Raw genomic sequence first — 17,837 nt, 5'->3', positions numbered from 1 at the left:
CAATGCCGTTATACAATTAACAAGAACAGACAATACATAAACTGAGGTGTATATAGGCTTTCCCATCTTTTTACATCTTCAGCATCTGGAGGCTGTGCTTGACTCTGGCCATGGGAAGGTGCTGTTGCTTCATCTTCCATTCCTAAAGAGCTTTTGTTGTCTGTAGACGTCTTCCCGATTGAATCACTGGCATGTCCTTATCGTCTTTTTATTATCTCCCACCTTAAAGCAGTACCTATTTTATCTACTTACATTGCTGTTTTTGGTCTTATAGGTGAGCAAAAACTTGGCACACAGCGGGAGTTCACCCTGACCTGGGCTTGAACTGTCAACCTTTTGATTTTCTATAGCTGGCGATATAACCCACTGTGCTAAAGTCCGGCCCTGCAAATAAGTAGTTACCATAAAAATAGGTGTAGAATAAAATCTTTTGAGTCTAAATGGAGTTGTCAATTTTTGGACTTCCCAATATAAAATATCCCAAGTATCATTACACTTGCTGAGATTCTGGTCTTAATGGTCTCAATTTGAAATATGGTATCAACTCAAAATCAAAAACTATGGGGTAATGAGATAGAAGAGTAGTCTGTGAACTCATTAGGAGTGTTTAATGTAATTGTTTTCTTCTCCTACAATGACCCCACCATGAGAACTTGGTTTTTAAGGAAAATTGAGGTCATTCATATAAGCCTCTTAAAATGTAGGGTACAATTTCTGGAAAAAGTAAATGCACATGACAAGGCAAAGGGATGAACATCAAGCTTGTGCACTTGCAGTTTATATGTAAATGAGTAGAAACATAAAGGCATATTGATGACTTGCCTTCCATCTTACTGGAATGCGGGGACACGGGGAAATCAACAATACTAGATCTCTCATAATATCCCAAAATTAAAGCAAAAAAGGCACATCACTAGCTATGCTTTTTTAAGTGTTGCCAGAGGGAATTCCAGCAGGAGTTGCTTGTTACCTGGTTGCATGACAAGTCATATCACTGAATCCCACTGGAGCATTGCAGCTCACCCAAATACCTGGGAGTCACTCTGGACTGTTCTCTGACCTACAAGAAGCACTGCCTGAACATCAAACAAAAAGTGGGTGCTAGAAACAATATCATACGAAAGCTGACTGGCACAACCTGGGGATCACAACCAGATACAGTGAAGACATCTGCCCTTGCGCTATGCTACTCTGCTGCTCAGTACGCATGCCCAGTGTGGAACACATCTCACCACACTAAAACAGTGGATGTGGCTCTTAATGAGACATGCCGCATTAGCACAGGGTGTCTGTGCCCTACACCACTGGAGAAATTACACTGCTTAGCTGGTATTGCACCACCTGACATCTGCCGGGAAGTTGCAGCCAATAGTGAAAGGACCAAGGCAGAGACATCTCCAGCTCATCTCTTGTTTGGGTATCAGCCAGCACGTCAATGACTTAAATCAAGAAATAGTTTTCTTAGATCTACAGAGACACTCGCTGGAACACCTCAGCAAGCAAGAGTTCAAAAGTGGCAGGCTCAAACCCAGCACCTCAATCCGTGGGTGATACCAGATGAGAGACTCCTCCCTGGGCACACAGAAGACTGGGCGACTTGGAAGGTGCTGAACAGACTGCGCTCTGGCACCACGAGATGCAGAGCCAATCTTAAGAAATGGGGTTACAAAGTGGAATCCACAACATGCGAGTGCGGAGAAGAGCAAACCACTGACCATCTGCTGCAATGCAACCTGAACCCTGCCACATGCACGATGGAGGACCTTCTTGCGGCAACACCAGAGGCACTCCAAGTGGCCAGATACTGGTCAAAGGACATTTAATCAGCTACCAAGTCTGCAAAATTTGTGTTTTTTTAATCTGTCTGTTTGTTTTGTTCTGTTAGAAATGTAATACAATGTTCTGGTTGGGGATGACACGATAAATAAATAACTGAAATTCCCTCTTCTACACAAGCATTTGTGGTATAGCAATCCTTGCCAGTTTTAAATCTGGTCACCCAAGTAAGAATAAATTATTTGCATGACCAGCCAGTGTTCAAAGAGACATGCAGATAGAACAGCAGACTTTTGGAAAGTGTTTAAGAGACTAGCTTTCATCTTCAAACCATAAATCTGGGCAAGTCCCAACAAGAAGAGCTTCTCCTGAGCCCTCACTCAGTGTGAGTTGTACGATAATATGAACAAGACTTTTCAGTTGCAGTATCCTACACAGAACTTGCTAGTCTTTCAGTTTGGTACCTACTTTCACAGATTCAGTGCAGCATCAAATGTTAGTTGTTAGCTGTACAACAGGGACATGACACAGGACTTTGACACTTTTGAACTCTTGTAACTTTACCTTTAACCTTTTAGTATTCCAGCATGACAGCTATCACAGAAATATTGTCATCACAGCATTTTCATTTCAAAGCAATTGTACCTGTGCATTTTGCTCACATGTGCGTTTGAAATTAACCAGAGAAGTATTTGAGCAGCAGTACAAAAACACTTGGATTCAAGATGACATTTGCATCATGTTAGCATTCATCATTGTAGCACTGTATTCTCTTCTTTCTTTAACCACAAAGGAGACTAAGAGCAGTACTATAGGAATTACAGTGCAATTCTTTATAAATCTACTCAGAAGGAATTTCCATTAAATTTAACAGAGCAATTCCCAGGTTAATTCATATAGAATTGCACTTTTAGGTTCCTTTGGAAACAGAAGTGACACTTAAGTTACTTTTCGTTTTGATTTATTTATGACATGCAAGCAGGGCATAATGAGAATGAATGGAGCCATGCCAGTAGATTCTCTTTTATTTTCTTTTATTTTGTATTGGTGCACTTATGACCAAGTTTTAACCAAAATAAGAACAACAACAGCAACCCTACTTTGACTCTTGAATGTTATAAGACATTTTCCCTCAATAGCTTTACAAAAGTTAAGACAGCAAATACGAACAGCTTATGAAACATGAAAATACACATTTTGGTATCTTAAAAATATAAATTAGGAACCTTGAAAAACACTCCATCAAACAGTAGTGTCTAGAAAGTGTGATTTCAATGCTTCCCTAAGTGTAGATAAGGCCAAAAGCTGATAGAGCTCCCCAGGGAGTCTATCCCAGTGTTTCAGGTTCCTTGAACTGGAACCAACCACACTATGCAGAGCATTGGTAGGTTCATATACCAGAAGGCTGTGCAGGAATTTTATCTGTCTGTGCTGTCAGGCTTTAGGAACTGTCAAAATCTCTTGGTTCTAGTAGCTGAGTGCAGCAGTATTCTCCAGGGTAACTTATTTAGCAGCTACTTCCTTTGTGGATCTTGCCAGAAGATGGTGCAGAAGTAATGTAAAGGAAGGCTTCTTGGCTGCTCCCAGGTTGTGATACTCCTGCCCGTAGAACTAGGTGCCCTCTCATCTGTCTTTCTTAGACTGTTATATTGATACAAGATTTTGGTCTGTTTAAATAAAATGTTCAGTTGACTTGAAAAAATGCCATAATGTACACTTTAAACCATTTAACATGTTATACATAATAAAATAATATAAAACACAGTATTCAGTGGTGACATGGTTATTGGGTCACTCACCTTTGTCGGTTTCCTTCAAACTGTACTTTTCTAAGTGACACCCTTAAGTAATAACTTTACTTTACTTTGCCTTGGATCCTGTGCTGGGATAAAGGTGGGATAGAAATAGAATAAGCAAATATATCTCCTGTTCATTTTGAAACAAAGTTGTGAACATTCATTTCAAATATCTTGCACTTTGCCTTTTAGGGGTGAGTTATGGGGAAGAGTTGTGTTAATAAATACGGAGTTAAGAAGATCAGATGAAGCAAGTTTGTGTTATGATGCTAGATCTTAAGCAATCTCGCAAACGGACAGTTAAAATAATTGAGCACTCCTATATTTAAGTTATGCCTCAATTCAATATTTACTTTCCTAATCAAAATGGTGCCATCGAGGAGAGAGGAAATAAAGAAAATGACTGCAGCACTGTTCAAGTGATCTCCTCATATGTAAAATGTACACATGAAGAGGAGATTTGGGCTCTAGGGAGGTAGCCACTCACCTTTTTCATGCTGAAAGCCAAAAATACAAAGAAGCTCTGTATGTTGACTAGGAACTTACCTCTTGAGTAGTTAAAGGTCCAGTTATTTTGAGGACCCATAAACCATGCTATGCTATGCATATTTTCTAGAGTGTTGTTTATATTATTCAACTGTGGAATTCTGCCTTATCTCCAAAAGAGAGGTGCTTTGTTATTGAATTGGATAAATTGTAGTTGGTGGCATGAGGGCCTGTCTCTGTTCTCTAAAAGTGGGAGCAAGAGCAAGAGGGAGGACATGGGAGAGGGCCTTCTCAGTTGTGGTACCACAATTGTAGAAAGTCCTCTCTTGGAAGTCCAGCTAATGCTAAAGTTGGTGTCTTTCCAGCACCAAGCCAAAAATTGGGTTTTTTTTCATTAAAGACTTTGGAGACTAATTTAATTTGAAATATATATAGTTTTAATGTATATATTAGTTAAGCTGTTATCTTGTTTAAAAGATCATCTCTTGTTTAAATTATTATGGTTTTATCCTGAAAGTGTTTTAAATTATTTATATTATATGGCTCCCTGAAATTTGATGATAAAGGATGTGATATAGTGTTAATAAAATGAATGGATGAGTCAGAAGACCTTGTGTGGAATCATGGGTACACTTCAGCCCTCCAGGTATTTAGGGCTACAGCTCCCAGAAATCCCAGTCAGTTTACAAGCTGTTAGGAATTGTGGGAATTGAAGTCCAAAACACCCGGAGGACCAACATTTGCCCATGCCTGAGCTATGGTGTGTTTAAAACAAACTTTGTTCCTAGCTGTCCTAGTTGGAAGCCTTCATTTCTTGGCAAAATCAGCCGAAACATGCATGGAAATGATAATATTTATGAAACAAATGAGCATTGAGATTAAGTACACTTGACTTTCCCCTAAAAGGAATTCAAGGTGGTTTTAGGAGATTGCACTGTTGCATGTAGCATTGCCTCCTAGAATAAGGAAGTGCATTTCTTCAGCACTACTTGTTCATAATCAGGAATACTTGGGAATCCAGAGCACCAAACATGCAAGAGGTTGTAATTTATTTATCTGGACAGAGATGACAAGAATATAATAATGAGAAATTACAATACAAAAGATCATGTTACTGCTTGTTTTTGGCAAAGTGGCATTGGTAGTTTTGTTTAGACATGTCTTTATGAAATGTGCATGGTATTATCTAGCTCTTGAGAAAAAGGTTGAATGGAGTGAGGCAACCTGTTTAGACTTTCCTCCTCCGGAATGGGCCACTTCTTGAAGATGTAGTTGGGCTGTTCCATTTTCTGCAGTCTTTCAGCATCTCTGTATGAAGACTTTCCATGCTCACAAGACTTTAGGGCCAAGAAAAGTTTTTTGGGAAGTACTGTTCTGTGCAAAATTTTGAATGCCAATAATTTTTCATGCCACCTTGCTCTCCCTGTAGGTCCTATGCACAGAGAGCATTTGTAGGGTAGTTGAAATGTGGTCTTAAGCATGAGAACGCTAAGTTAAAAAAAATGTCAATGGGAACTCATTGTTAGTTGATTCGCACACCCAAGTTTGGGTATTCATTTTCTTACTACACAGATGAATGATCATAGTCTCATCCTATGGAATCCTGGAAACTGTAATTGTCTTCCAGACAGCTCTTCTAGAGCTACAATCATATATGTGCCTCCCTAAACTGTAAATCCATGGCAGTTTATGTGGAATCATAGTGCTTAAAATTTGATGTGAAAGAGTCCCATATTTCGAGGCATAATCTGTTCTGGATTAATTTAATAAGTACTGATTCTGGAATTAACCTTTCTATGTAAAAATGCTTTTGCACTTTTTACAAGAAAAATGGGACAGACACAAATATAATAAATATATCCAAAGTTTTAAAACTTATAACAATCCCTATGGAGGCATCATGGAATAGCCCTGGTGCTACAAATCTTATTTCCTTTGGCCTTGCTTTGTGGGGCTGATGGGAGTTTTACTTCAAAACTATGGAATTAGCTATCTGGATAAACTTTTCATCAAAGATCAGTATAGCTGAGAAGACAGTTTATAATGCACCAAATCGTGTGCTTTCTTCATTTGTAGAAAATAGGAGAAGCTTCATGCAATGTTTTAAATTCATTGCTTTGAATTTCATGGGATCTTTTAAATTCATTATTTCTTGGGACACGAACTGTGTGACTGATTTTAAGTTAAAAGTTTCAGAATATCATGTGACACACCCAGGTCAATGCAAGCTCCAACTGTCTTCTCAGACACATGAATGGCATGATTACCAGGATCATATTGTTGTCTAGCAGTGATTAAAAATAAGTGTATTTGAACTTTCCCCCTTTATCTGCCCCCATCCCGCATACCTTGACTATGTGTATATGTGCCTTCAAGTCATCTGTCGACTTATGACAACCCCATGAATTTGACAGGACTTTGTTAGGAGAATACTGGGATAAAAGAAAATGAAATCCAGTCCTACATAAATGATTGAAGTATTTGCTATATGCTTTCTCTAATTCCATCCATGAAAAAAGCAGTAATTTCTTAGAAATTGCCGTATGTTCTTTACATTGTCTCTGTCCTCATTTTTTTAGTTGAAAAATAGTGGTTTTGAAAGGTGAAGGGACAAAATCCCCTATTTTAATATTACAAAGAATGAAATTTAATGTCTAAAAATGTCTGTTTCATCTTTTTGATCCAGCAGGGAACAAAGTCATCAGCAACACCAAATGTAAAAGCTACTGAATCTGCTTTTCAAAAAGACTTTCTGCAATGCTCTGTTACCAGTAGTCATGGCACAGGGGATGAGACTGTCTTGTCTCCTACTGTTTCTGCTAGAAGGGCCACAGGCAGGCAAATTAATTAATCAACCTTCATGGTGCATAATGGCACATGCCACTTTGAAATGACGCATGCATTTCAAAGTTATTCAAAGGGTCAAAGTGGGATGATTAAGCACCTAGACATTTGGTCTAGTTACCTTAAGCCCTTTTGTCTGCACAAATAGGTCAGAGATTTCCCCAGAACAGAGACACACTGTAATAGGACATCCAGTTTTTGGCCCTGACAGAAGCACCATATACTCCTAAGTTTTTATTGAACTCTTAGCACTTCTGTAACACCAGGAGGATGTGCAGAATTTGGAAAGTCTGCCAAACTGGTATTTAAGAGAGGACGTTTCAACATATTTAAGCTATTTTTCAACTTTATCAGAGCTTGATAATTTATGTGTAGACAAAAGGCCTTTATAATGATCTTAAGAATAATTTAGAATGCTTGCATATGTTAAGCTGCTTTAGAGCAGGGACTAAATTTTGCTCATTTTATAGTAAATCTGTTTCTTGCACATGACTGAAGCAGTTTTGTATGTATTTTTTCAGTAAAATGGCACACACCAGCCTTAATTGTATATTAGGTTAGTTATACAAAATACAACACAGCCTTATTCATAGAATCAGAAGCCGGTACTTCATGCAAAATATTTTCTGCCAATCCTCCTTCCTTCATTGAAGTGTCCAAAAGACTAGATGAAGTACTTGCACAGTAGTATTGATCAGATCTGCAGAGAATCTTTGGGGAGCAAAATGCTCCAGCCACCATCCAGTAAATGTAACCACATATCCTGTTGTGTTTTGAATGTGAAAGTAAGACACAGGATCAGTGGCAAGTCTTTATTTTTTGCACTCTTTTTGAAAAGAGAATTATGTTAACACCCTATTATGTCCATGCAGAAATGGAACCTAAAGAAAATTACTCCCCATTGGGACCTGACCTATGAAGTAAAACGGTGAACTTTGGTTCCTAGTCCTGGGCCAGATTCCCAATCTGTTTAGGATGCAAGAATTCCCTGCTTTTCAAAAACTTGTTTCATCAATGTCCCGCTAGTTCTATAGATCTAATTATAGCCATGTATCTCATTTTCAACCTCTTGTTTGCTTATTCAGTCACATTCTGCCTTTATTTTCTCTTGGTTTACTAAGCATAGTTTTTCTCTCTACATTTACATCAATTCACCATCATCTAGTGTTCAGTCTTGCATTTGTAAGCTTAAAAACACTGAGTTCAACTTTTTAACCCCCCCCCCCTTTTTTTACAGCATCCTGGTCACTAATCCATCAAATACTGTATGCAAGGAATACTGTAATCACTTCTGTAGACAGTGTTTGCCAGACAATGTTTCCTAATGCAATTGTAATGTAAGATGCATCGTAACTGGATCAAATCCAAGCCCATTTAACAGAATACTGGCTATTTTGACTGGCAATAATGGCTTTTCAGAGTTTCGAGCAGAATTCCTTTCTCATTCCACTTGGAGGTTGCTGATATTAGCTGGTGGCTTCCAGTCCAGACCTGATCCTGCTTAGCTTGTAAATCAGAAGTGTATCAGAGTAGTATTTTGCTGGTGCTTCCATGTCAGTAATATTTGTGTTCAACTGTTAATTTCCATTTTCAAGTTTCACATGTATATTTGAAGTTGGATGTAGATATGATATGGCAGATGTAAGAACATTAGCCACTATTAACATACTTTAACCTTTTATTTTCAGAGGAGGTTTTTCCCCCAAAGCAAAATGTGTGCCAGTTTGCAATCAGATATAGTGAATAAAGACATGCCCCTAGTTGCCAGTCCATACCTGATGATCCACCCAGTCTTGGACAAACCCTGTGGGAGCATCAGTTGCCTTCAAGCTCTAGCTACATGCCTCGTTAGGTTGATAACCAAAAGAGTCAAAATTCTAAAGATTTTAAACCAATCCCAGTTTTGCACAAACACATTTTGATGTATTAAGACATTTTTCTTAGTTTTTATTGCTTAATCTGAATATTGCTATGACACTAGTTACAGAGGCACTAAAATAAGAATCATAATTGATACTATAGTGATTGTTGGCATCCAAAAGACAAAAGTGGTATGATATGGCTGTAAATCATGAACTACAGGATGAGATTTCCATCAAGTGTATCCTGTACATTGGTAAGTGACAAAGCTAAAGGCAAGTTATTTAGTCTGGTGTTGTCATTTCAATGATGTGAAATCAAAACTACTCAACAATTGCTATCATGGATGAGGCGGCATTTCAAGAGTTTCAGGTAGTTGTCAATTTTGTTGGAGTCCCTACGCAAACAATGTAGCAGGTTGTAGAAAGCAAAGAGCCGAGAATCCTCATCAGCCAGCTGGAGAGATGGGAGCCCTGGCCACTGAGAATAGACTTCATTGCCCAAATCACTTGGATGAACCTATGGAAGAGCAGAAAAAAATGTTAATTTAGCAGATTTAACAGTCCCTGGGGCGTGTCTATCGTAGCTCTGTAATATTAGCACTGAAGATTAATCAAGTAGCTTGAAACATGAGAGAATCCTGGCTTAAAGGGGTTTTATTTCCAGAACACCAAAAAAGTAATTGAGAAAAAACATGCAAATTGAGAAGGAGAACATCATATTTGCACTTCCTAATAATGAAAGCTTTCAGATGGAGAAAGTAGGTTGAACAATCTTGTACTTCAAGAGCTTGAATTAATTTTCATCCTGATTATTACTCAATTACATTGCATCTCTAATGAGCAAAGTGCTATCAAATTATTTTTATATATAGAAAGAGAATGTCTTGCTATTAGGTTACATTATGAAACAGAACTCCCTTGGGTGAAATGGAACTGCTCATGTATCAGAGTGGAATATTTTGATACAAAATGTGTGCAGCACTTAAGATTGAACTTCTTCATCCACTCTTCTCCAAAACATATCTGGTTGTTCTAAAAAGGCTTCTTTTTTCCTCAAACAGCTCCTATATTAACACCAAGGTTTATAGCTTTCCTGAAAGCTTTAGCTTAGATTGTAACCAATATCGGCTGTATGAAAAAGCTGAGAACCTTTTTTCCTGTCTCTGGGACCATCAGGGACCAATGTTTCTCAATGGAAGGGTTGATGGATATTTAAGTCAATGCCTTTAGAAGGTACCAAATTGTGGAAACCTGACCTATTCACCTTATATTGTTTCAGTAAAGTCAATTTAACTATAAATCACTGGAAGATTATTGGAAACCATAAAAAATAATTTTAGAAAAACTGCATTAATTATTTGTGCTTTTTCTGTATGGCAGGTGTTGGACTACATGGCCCATGTGTTGTCTTCCAACTCTGATTCTATGATTCCACAATTCTCCATTTGCTGGGCTGTTAGGGATATATCTATATTCCAATGAAATATTATTGCTGTAGAGCTGCACCAAATATTCTGCAATTGATTCAGGAGCATGGGAAACATGGGAAAGTTGACAAGACTTATGATTCACCAACAACAGAACTGGTCACAATGACATTTCAAGCGTAAATTTGGGGCTTTAGCAATCCAGAGATTATGTAAACTGGTGATACATTGCCAGTTTATTACAGCATGAGGGGTTCACATGCAGAGTTTTTGAGATACCAGTGCTCTAGTCTATTTCATAAAATTGATGTCTCAACTGTGGTTATATGTGTCTACTTATTGGATGAATGAAATGGGGAAAGAGAAAGTTCAGGTCCTCAAAATGATATTTTAAAGGAAATATTGCAATGCATTTTTTTAAAATTTGTAATGTACATGCTAGGGAGGGCTTCTAATACTGAGCTAGGGAGGGCTTCTAATACTGAGTAGATTATCCATTGTCACATGGTGAAGTTTCTACAGACCATATGATATATACCCTTGACTCTAATTAAAGATAATTGGCATTCATCCCACATCGGAAATTAGAGAAAGTGGATGCAATCCTCTGTACACTTTCTCTGGGAATTATCCCTATTGTACTTAGTGGGATATTATTATGAATAAACATCCACACAATGATCAGACTGCTGTCGTATCTGCTTTCCTTTGTTTTCAATGTTCTCTTTCCCCATTATTTTAAAGAACATTGAGATAATAGCACAAAGTATAGCTCAGAAACAATGGTTCTAATACATGCATGAAGTAAGATTTTGGATACGTTATCTTTAAAAAAAAAAGGTCTGCCAGATACCCTTTATTCTTTGTATATGCTTTACTCTTTGCTGGCTGTAAGATATCGCTTCTGAATCTATTTTACATCTTCTATCTTCTGATGTAATCAGAAAGTCAGACAACTGGATGTCTATGATATATGTTGGCCTTAGCTATACATGAATAAAAAGGTTTTCCCCGTAAGCAAAAGGCAAAGTTTTAACCAAAGTTATGTGTGTGTGTGTGTGTGTGTGTGTGTGAATTTGGAAGAGTACTATGTAGCAAGAAGGATTTTGGGAATCTTGTTACTCACTCGTCCAACTATTCTCTCCATTCCTTCCAGAAGCCGTTTGTTCTGTGCCTCAATCTCCACAGCCTTCCAGAGAATGGTATCTGGAGCTTCCTTGATTCTTCGTACCTCAGAGGCCAGATGGAGTAGAGGGTCATTCCAGGAGCGGAGTACACTCAACACTAGATTTAGCAAGTCTTCGTGCTGCTCATTCACACAAGATAACGCTGTTAAATACTGCCACACAAACTTTATACTTGAAGTAAGTAGCAAAATCTGATGGACACTGTTGTAATTTTTTTTGCTACAGTCTTGAATTCATTTATTTATCAGATAGAACTTGAGACTGTTTTGAAATGAATCAACCAGAATTTCACAAGTATTTTAAAATTAATACATAGTATAGATACATTTTTCTAGAATTATGAGATGCTATTTTATGCTGCTGGTAAAAAAAGCCACAGTGGTTAGTCCAGTTGACAGAGTACTGTTTAATCTGATGATCAGTGAGAGCATTAATAAAACTTAAATAAAAGAAAATATGAGATCTGGAAAATATTTAAACACATAATGGAAGATGCAATCTGTGGTAGGCCACTTAATATTTCATCCAAAGCATTTCTAATGTCTACATATAGTACGGCAAACATGCCCAGGCACGGGTCTGATTTGCCTTTGAAGTGTTTTGCTTCTGGGAAGATTTCTTTTCTTTTGAAACTTTGCCACTGCTTGGGGTGAACAGGAAGATCAAAGGGCCTTTTGCTTTCCAGGGACCCTCCTAGCCATTTTCCTGCCCTTGAGACCTCTCTAATGTTGACACCAACTCTTTTTCACTTTGCTTAGTGTGGCAAAATACACCTACCCTGCGGCACAACCTTTCCCTGCTTCTTATACTGCAAGAACTGCCATCCTGCTAAGTCCAAATGCTCAAACACCACTTTTCTAGCCAAAACAAATAGAGAGAGGACTGCATCCCATGTTTTGATTTCCAAGAAGTCTGATTATTCAGTGTAGCAGTAGCACTCAAAATGAAATCCATTTTGCCAAGGAGTCAATAAGAATTGGAGCTCTGAATATTTTAAATACTTTCAGAGGAGTTTCAATTTCCTTTACAACCATGGGTACTAGAAATGTATTCTAAAATTTAGATTCATTCAATAAATTAAAGCAAATATCAATAATATATTCAATATGTCAAAAGCTGGCACATTGGGTTATATGACACAACATACAGTGTAGACAGAGTTCTAGCTGTGGAACGCCCGTCCTACAGAAATTAGATCAGCCCCCTCCCTATTGGCATTTCGGAGGAAAGTGAAGACCTGGTTGTTCGAGCAGGCGTTTGAATAGGCAGTGCAATGAACGTAGGAATATGGAGCAACGGATGATGAAATTGGATCTTGATTTTGTTTGAGACACTAATGAGATGTTATATTGATGTTTAACTGTTTATTATGTTACTATTTTTAATCGTTTTTAACTGGTTTTCTATGATGTCAAGCATTGAATTTTTGCTATTGTTAACCGCTTTGAGTCGCCCGAGGGCTGAGAAAAGCGGTATATAAATGAAGTAAATAATAAATACATAAATAAATAGCTTTGTTTCTTTCAGTTCCATTTTCCCTGTCCTTGCTAGATATGACATCCCTTTCAGAACAAACAAAAGAATGATAAAGAGAAAGCTATGGTCTCTACTTCTATAATTGGAATAGTGATGATTTTAGCAGTCCTGCACTGACATTCTTGGTTTTTGTATTTTAAGTAACCCTTATTTTAATATGTGCATGAATGATTGTTACATGTTCCAAAGAGACCTTCCTGTTAGGAAAAAAAAATCTTTGATTCTCCTGTTTATTTATGAGTACTTGAATCTGACATAATTTCCCCAGAGCTATCTTAGCAGGAGGTTTCCTGCTGGGGAGAACCATTAAGAGTCAAGTAGGCAAGTTATTGCTATTTCTGTAGTATAGGTTTGCTACTGCACTTCTGCTAGAAAAGTAATGACTAGATGTTACAAAAACATGGATATCTAAAAATATGCTTGTTGTTCTAATTGCTCCCTGAAATTTGATTCATTCAACCCTTGCAGTGACAGAACCAAAGAAGATAGCATTGTAATTAGTATGTATGAGGTTACACATGGAACTGGGCCATTTCTAAAAAAGTATTTTTATCCTTCCAATAATGAGTCATTGTGGTATTAGTTGTCACTGGGGGTATATATGAACCCAAGATCCTATTTGGACCATGGATTGTGAACCTCCGGAATCATTTTAAAATGATTTTATGTTTCCCAGTCAATCTGGGATCTCAGTCTCATTGGAAACAGAACTAGGAAAGAGCACTAAAGATGGAACAGTCCTGCAGTGCATTATTTCAACATCCTTTCCCCAATCTCTGCAATTGGAGAGCCCCAATAAAGCCATTTACTGTAAACAGAAGCTGTAGTTGTTAGTCACAAAACTATACCCCTTTATTTCCTCTTCTCCCTGCTGTCTTATATAGATTATACAGAGAAACTGGGGAGAAATCCTAATGACTAATAAAGGGGAGAAATCCCAATGACTAATAAAGTTTATATTCAGATTTATTCTACTTTGGAGGAGACTTGTTTTGCTTTGGCCATCCCTTAAACTTCTGAGTAAGCCTGATATGGTTCACAATTTCAGTGACTCTAATACAAAACCCTACTATGCTACCATGGCCTGGAATCTGAAGTTTCTAAATAAATAAATGAATATCTTTTCATTGTCTCCTTAGGAAACTTATTCATATAAGTCAGAGTTGGCGTTTTCCAGATCTACTTTCCCTTGTCCTTCTGCCTCCTTTGATCCCCCCCCCCTTCTTCTTTTTTCTTGTTTTCCACCACTAGAAAGCATCAGTGGCACTCTTTGCTATGAACCTTTTATATGCAGCATCTTCTAAATTCTAGAGGTGTCCCTAGGTTGTCTAAGATCATTAAGAGCCTGTCTTTCTGCCTTTTTATTTTTAGAATGATATCTGTAAGTGTTCTTGTCTTCAGTCTGCTCATGTGCTTCTGGTTTACTTTCTCTTTATATAAATGGGCACAACTTACATGAATCTGTTGGGCTTGCTCCTTGTCTTCAGGAGTGGTGAGGGAAGAAGTATGGCAGCTGTTAACGGCCTTTGCAATAAAACCCCGGCCTTGAGTGTAACGTTCATCCTGAAGATAAGCATATATTACCTTTATTGCAGTTAGTATAGAAGAAAAGAAACACTATTAATTCACATTTTCTTTCTATTTTTTAGTTGTGCATATCATTCATTTTGTATCAGCTTTATTATGTGCATCTCTATGACTGAGTCAAATATAATTTCCTTTAAACTGTACTGGGGTGAAAATCACTTTTCGGGATCAGGTTTCTGCATAATCTCCTTATAAATGAGATCTGGCTTATTTTGCAAAGTGGTTCACAGTCTGTGACCCCAGTAAATAGTCTACTATGAAAATTTTCCTCTGCCAAACTTCAAAGTGACTCCATAGCATGCACTTTTTAAATAACTTTTTAATTTTTTCTTCTATAAAGCAGTCTGTTCAGATTGCTCTTTGCTGCTTGGTTCTGCTCCTTTTTACTTGTTACTTTAAAAGGCTTCTATGTATTCCTTCTGTGTTTTCCTTCACACCACTCCATCTGTCACTGTTGTGATTCCTAAGGGGAGACTTCTGTGAGACGAACCCTTCAGTACTCTTGGACTATTAATGAGACCTAACAATCTGCTCTTCTATCCTAAACTTGTGCCTTAAAAATCATGTACTTAATGTCTCCATACTATGATATGATGTGTGATTGTTTCTTTGCTGAGAAGAATGTTCAATTCATCTGGTGTTCTGAAGGTCATTTTTTTATTCCCAACCTAAAACCGAAACCTTGAACATTAATTCTAGCAATCTTCTCATATTATAAGAAATAGCAGTTGTGTTAATACTAATTATAGTTTTAGAAAAATTAAAGATTTCTAATTAAGATACAAGAAATTTTAGTGAAATATTCTATTTGATGATTGATTCATAAGTAAAGTAAAGCACATGTAGTTGTAGTTGAACTTTTGATACCATTCAGGTAATAATGGCGATAAGAAGGAAAACAACAAATCAACAATTTAGCCCTTTACTTGTGCTGTTTCCTATACTGAAATTGTTTCCTATTCTATTGAAACAGAAATAATAAATTAGCTATCTCTTTGCTGTAGCTAGCTACCAATGATTTTATATATGGAAGGTCACATGTACTCTCTCTCTCTCTCTCTACACACACACACACACACACACACACACACACACACACACATATATATCCCAAATATATCCCTATTATAAGGGATACATGTGACCTTCCAGATATTGATGAACTGCATCAGCCCCTGCCAAAATTTGCTGTCCGGTACCATACTTTCTTGTTTTGGTTTAGAATACATTTTATTAAAAGTTACATTCTGTGAAAGGATTGAGTACTTACAAATTCATTAAATATTTCTGCAGAAAGGGAGTGGATGTAGTGTGAGAGTTTGACAGCACGGTCAAAAAGATCCCCAAGAGACACCTGGCAACTATCAGACTCATTGGGACAGATAGGTGAAGAAGTTACACATTTCCTTGACAAGAACATGTTAGTCATCATCAGGATAGCCAGCAGGGCACCTGTTCAGGTATAAAAACAAATGAAACTGGTATCTGGAAAACAAAGCAATTCAAGAGAAGAACAAACAGTATTCTCTGTTTTTCTACTTCTTACTTTAATACTTGATTTGATTACATTGAACTACTATATGTGAGAAAACCAGCTTTTTCACTGTGTAAACATAGATATATAATTGTATTTGCATAAATGTCAGGAGTGTGCAAAAATAGGTTGAGCCCTTTCCCTCTCTGTCTTCTCCCAGGGGCGACTTAATTCTCTACAAGCATATGGCATTTAAATTAAAATTGAAGGAAGGTGGCTAGGTCACTCTCAAGATGTTGATTGTCTTGGGATTCAGTCTGCAAGTTTTCTGCAGCTGGGCTATTTAAACTCTTCTGCATGTGTAAGTCTTAAGTGCTTACATTTTTTAAAAAGCATGCTGTGATTCCTTCAAGGGGGCTTCTGAATGTGTCAAGTGTGCAGTGTTGCAAAAAGGTCTCATACTTTAAAATTTATATGACATGATCTTTAAAATTAGCACTTGATAATTCTGTACCCACTTGTAAATTGGCCCATTATATTTGGCCGTATTAGAAAAAAATCAAAAATAACTGACCAGCGAAATACATATATTAGCTAGACATATTTATTTCAATATTTGCTTGAAACATCAATCATGCTCCAAGAAGAAGCTTTTTTTATAATGAATAGTTTCAATTAGATGTAATAATAGCCGGGGGCATTATTATTGGGGAATGCTATGTCCTAGGGACAGAGCACATGCTTTGCATGAACAAAGTCCAGATTCAGTCTCTAGCAACCCCAGTTAGAAGCATCAGGTAGAGGTGATAAGAAAGCTTCTATTTGCAGTCTTTCTGAAGAGCCGTAATCTATCCAAGTAGGTAATACTGATTTAAGAGACAAGTAGTTTTTCATAGCTGCTAATGCTCTGAACCAAAGTAGCACAGCAAGACACAAAATTAAGTTGAGTATACATTTTTTTTTCATTTTCATTGTTTTAGTAGGACTTCTATAAATGTTTTGGCAACATTTTCACTCAAAATGTTTCTTTTCAGGAATATAAGTTATCCTTCTGCATTTTCTGGGGCTAGAGGCACAGGATCCCAGTGAAAATTTTTAAAACCCTGCATTTTAAAAAAAAAAAATCCTAAGAGAACATCTTTCTAAAAGTTTGTCCAGCATGACTCTATGGTCAACTTCTCCTAGAATCTGATCGTAAAATTTCATTGTTCTTATTAGAAATCTCTAGGTCCTCCAGCAGGACTGGAGAAGTTAACCATAGAGTCACACTGGAGAGCCTAGAAGGACTGTTTAAAATCAAATCTGTGAATAATCAAATTTGCAAAAGTCAAACCCTAAATATGGAGAGATGATTGTACATTTCTTGCAAAGTAGAATAAAACTTTTAAATTCTCTGAATTGTAAGAGACATACCTTTCAATGAAGCCTTCTTGTTTGCCATGGTGGAAAACTTCTCTCCTGACTTGCTTTATCAAACAAAAGATGGGCGTTTTCCCTCTTTGCACCTTAGGTTCCATCTTTATATACAATTCGGTGCACCTTTTTGCATAGATGTAGCAGATTTAAGCAGGTTAGGGTCACCTTGCCCATTACTGATTAACGTTCATAATTACAAACATCACCTTGTTGCACACGTAAGGTGTAGCACCAATATTTATGAAAGAGCTTTGAAAATTAAATGAATAAGGAATCATTTAAATGATTGGGTTTTCCCCCCACCAGATAATATGATGAATATTCCCCTGTAACTGACGTACACATGGAACCCCTATGTTAATTCTTTTGCAACTGTTTGTGAAGCAGAAGCACTGAAGATGAACAGGTCAAAAGGTGAAAATATTGGATGAAATCTGAAATAGGAA

The 17,837-nt window shown here is 37.3% G+C and overlaps 1 protein-coding gene across 1 annotated transcript; it reads right to left on the bottom strand.

Annotated features, from left to right (window-relative positions):
- Nucleotides 1–8,911: 8,911 nt before the first annotated feature.
- On the bottom strand, nt 8,912–15,948 carry PRL (prolactin). Its single transcript, XM_060774899.2, has 4 exons — nt 15,772–15,948; nt 14,370–14,477; nt 11,318–11,497; nt 8,912–9,281 (listed from the first exon to the last, which is right to left on the bottom strand). Exons 1-4 carry the CDS (start codon nt 15,931–15,933, stop codon nt 9,090–9,092), a joined length of 642 nt encoding a protein of 213 aa, XP_060630882.2. The 5' UTR covers nt 15,934–15,948; the 3' UTR covers nt 8,912–9,089.
- Between the last annotated feature and the right edge of the window lie 1,889 nt (nt 15,949–17,837).

This window comes from Anolis sagrei, chromosome 4 (genome assembly GCF_037176765.1).
Source record: "Anolis sagrei isolate rAnoSag1 chromosome 4, rAnoSag1.mat, whole genome shotgun sequence".
NCBI lineage: Eukaryota > Metazoa > Chordata > Lepidosauria > Squamata > Dactyloidae > Anolis > Anolis sagrei.
The sequence above is the reverse complement of the archived record's forward strand: the minus strand, read 5'-3'. Positions and strand labels throughout refer to the sequence as shown.

Excerpts from the sequence above, each read along its gene's own strand:
- PRL (XM_060774899.2), bottom strand. The coding sequence starts at position 15,933 with ATGATGACTAACATGTTCTTGTCAAGGAAATGTGTAACTTCTTCACCT. Across the intron at positions 14,478-15,771 it reads CAGAAATATTTAATGAATTT|GATGAACGTTACACTCAAGG; the intron begins GTAAGTACTCAA and ends GCTTATCTTCAG. Across the intron at positions 9,282-11,317 it reads TGGAGAGAATAGTTGGACGA|GTTCATCCAAGTGATTTGGG; the intron begins GTGAGTAACAAG and ends GCTCTTCCATAG.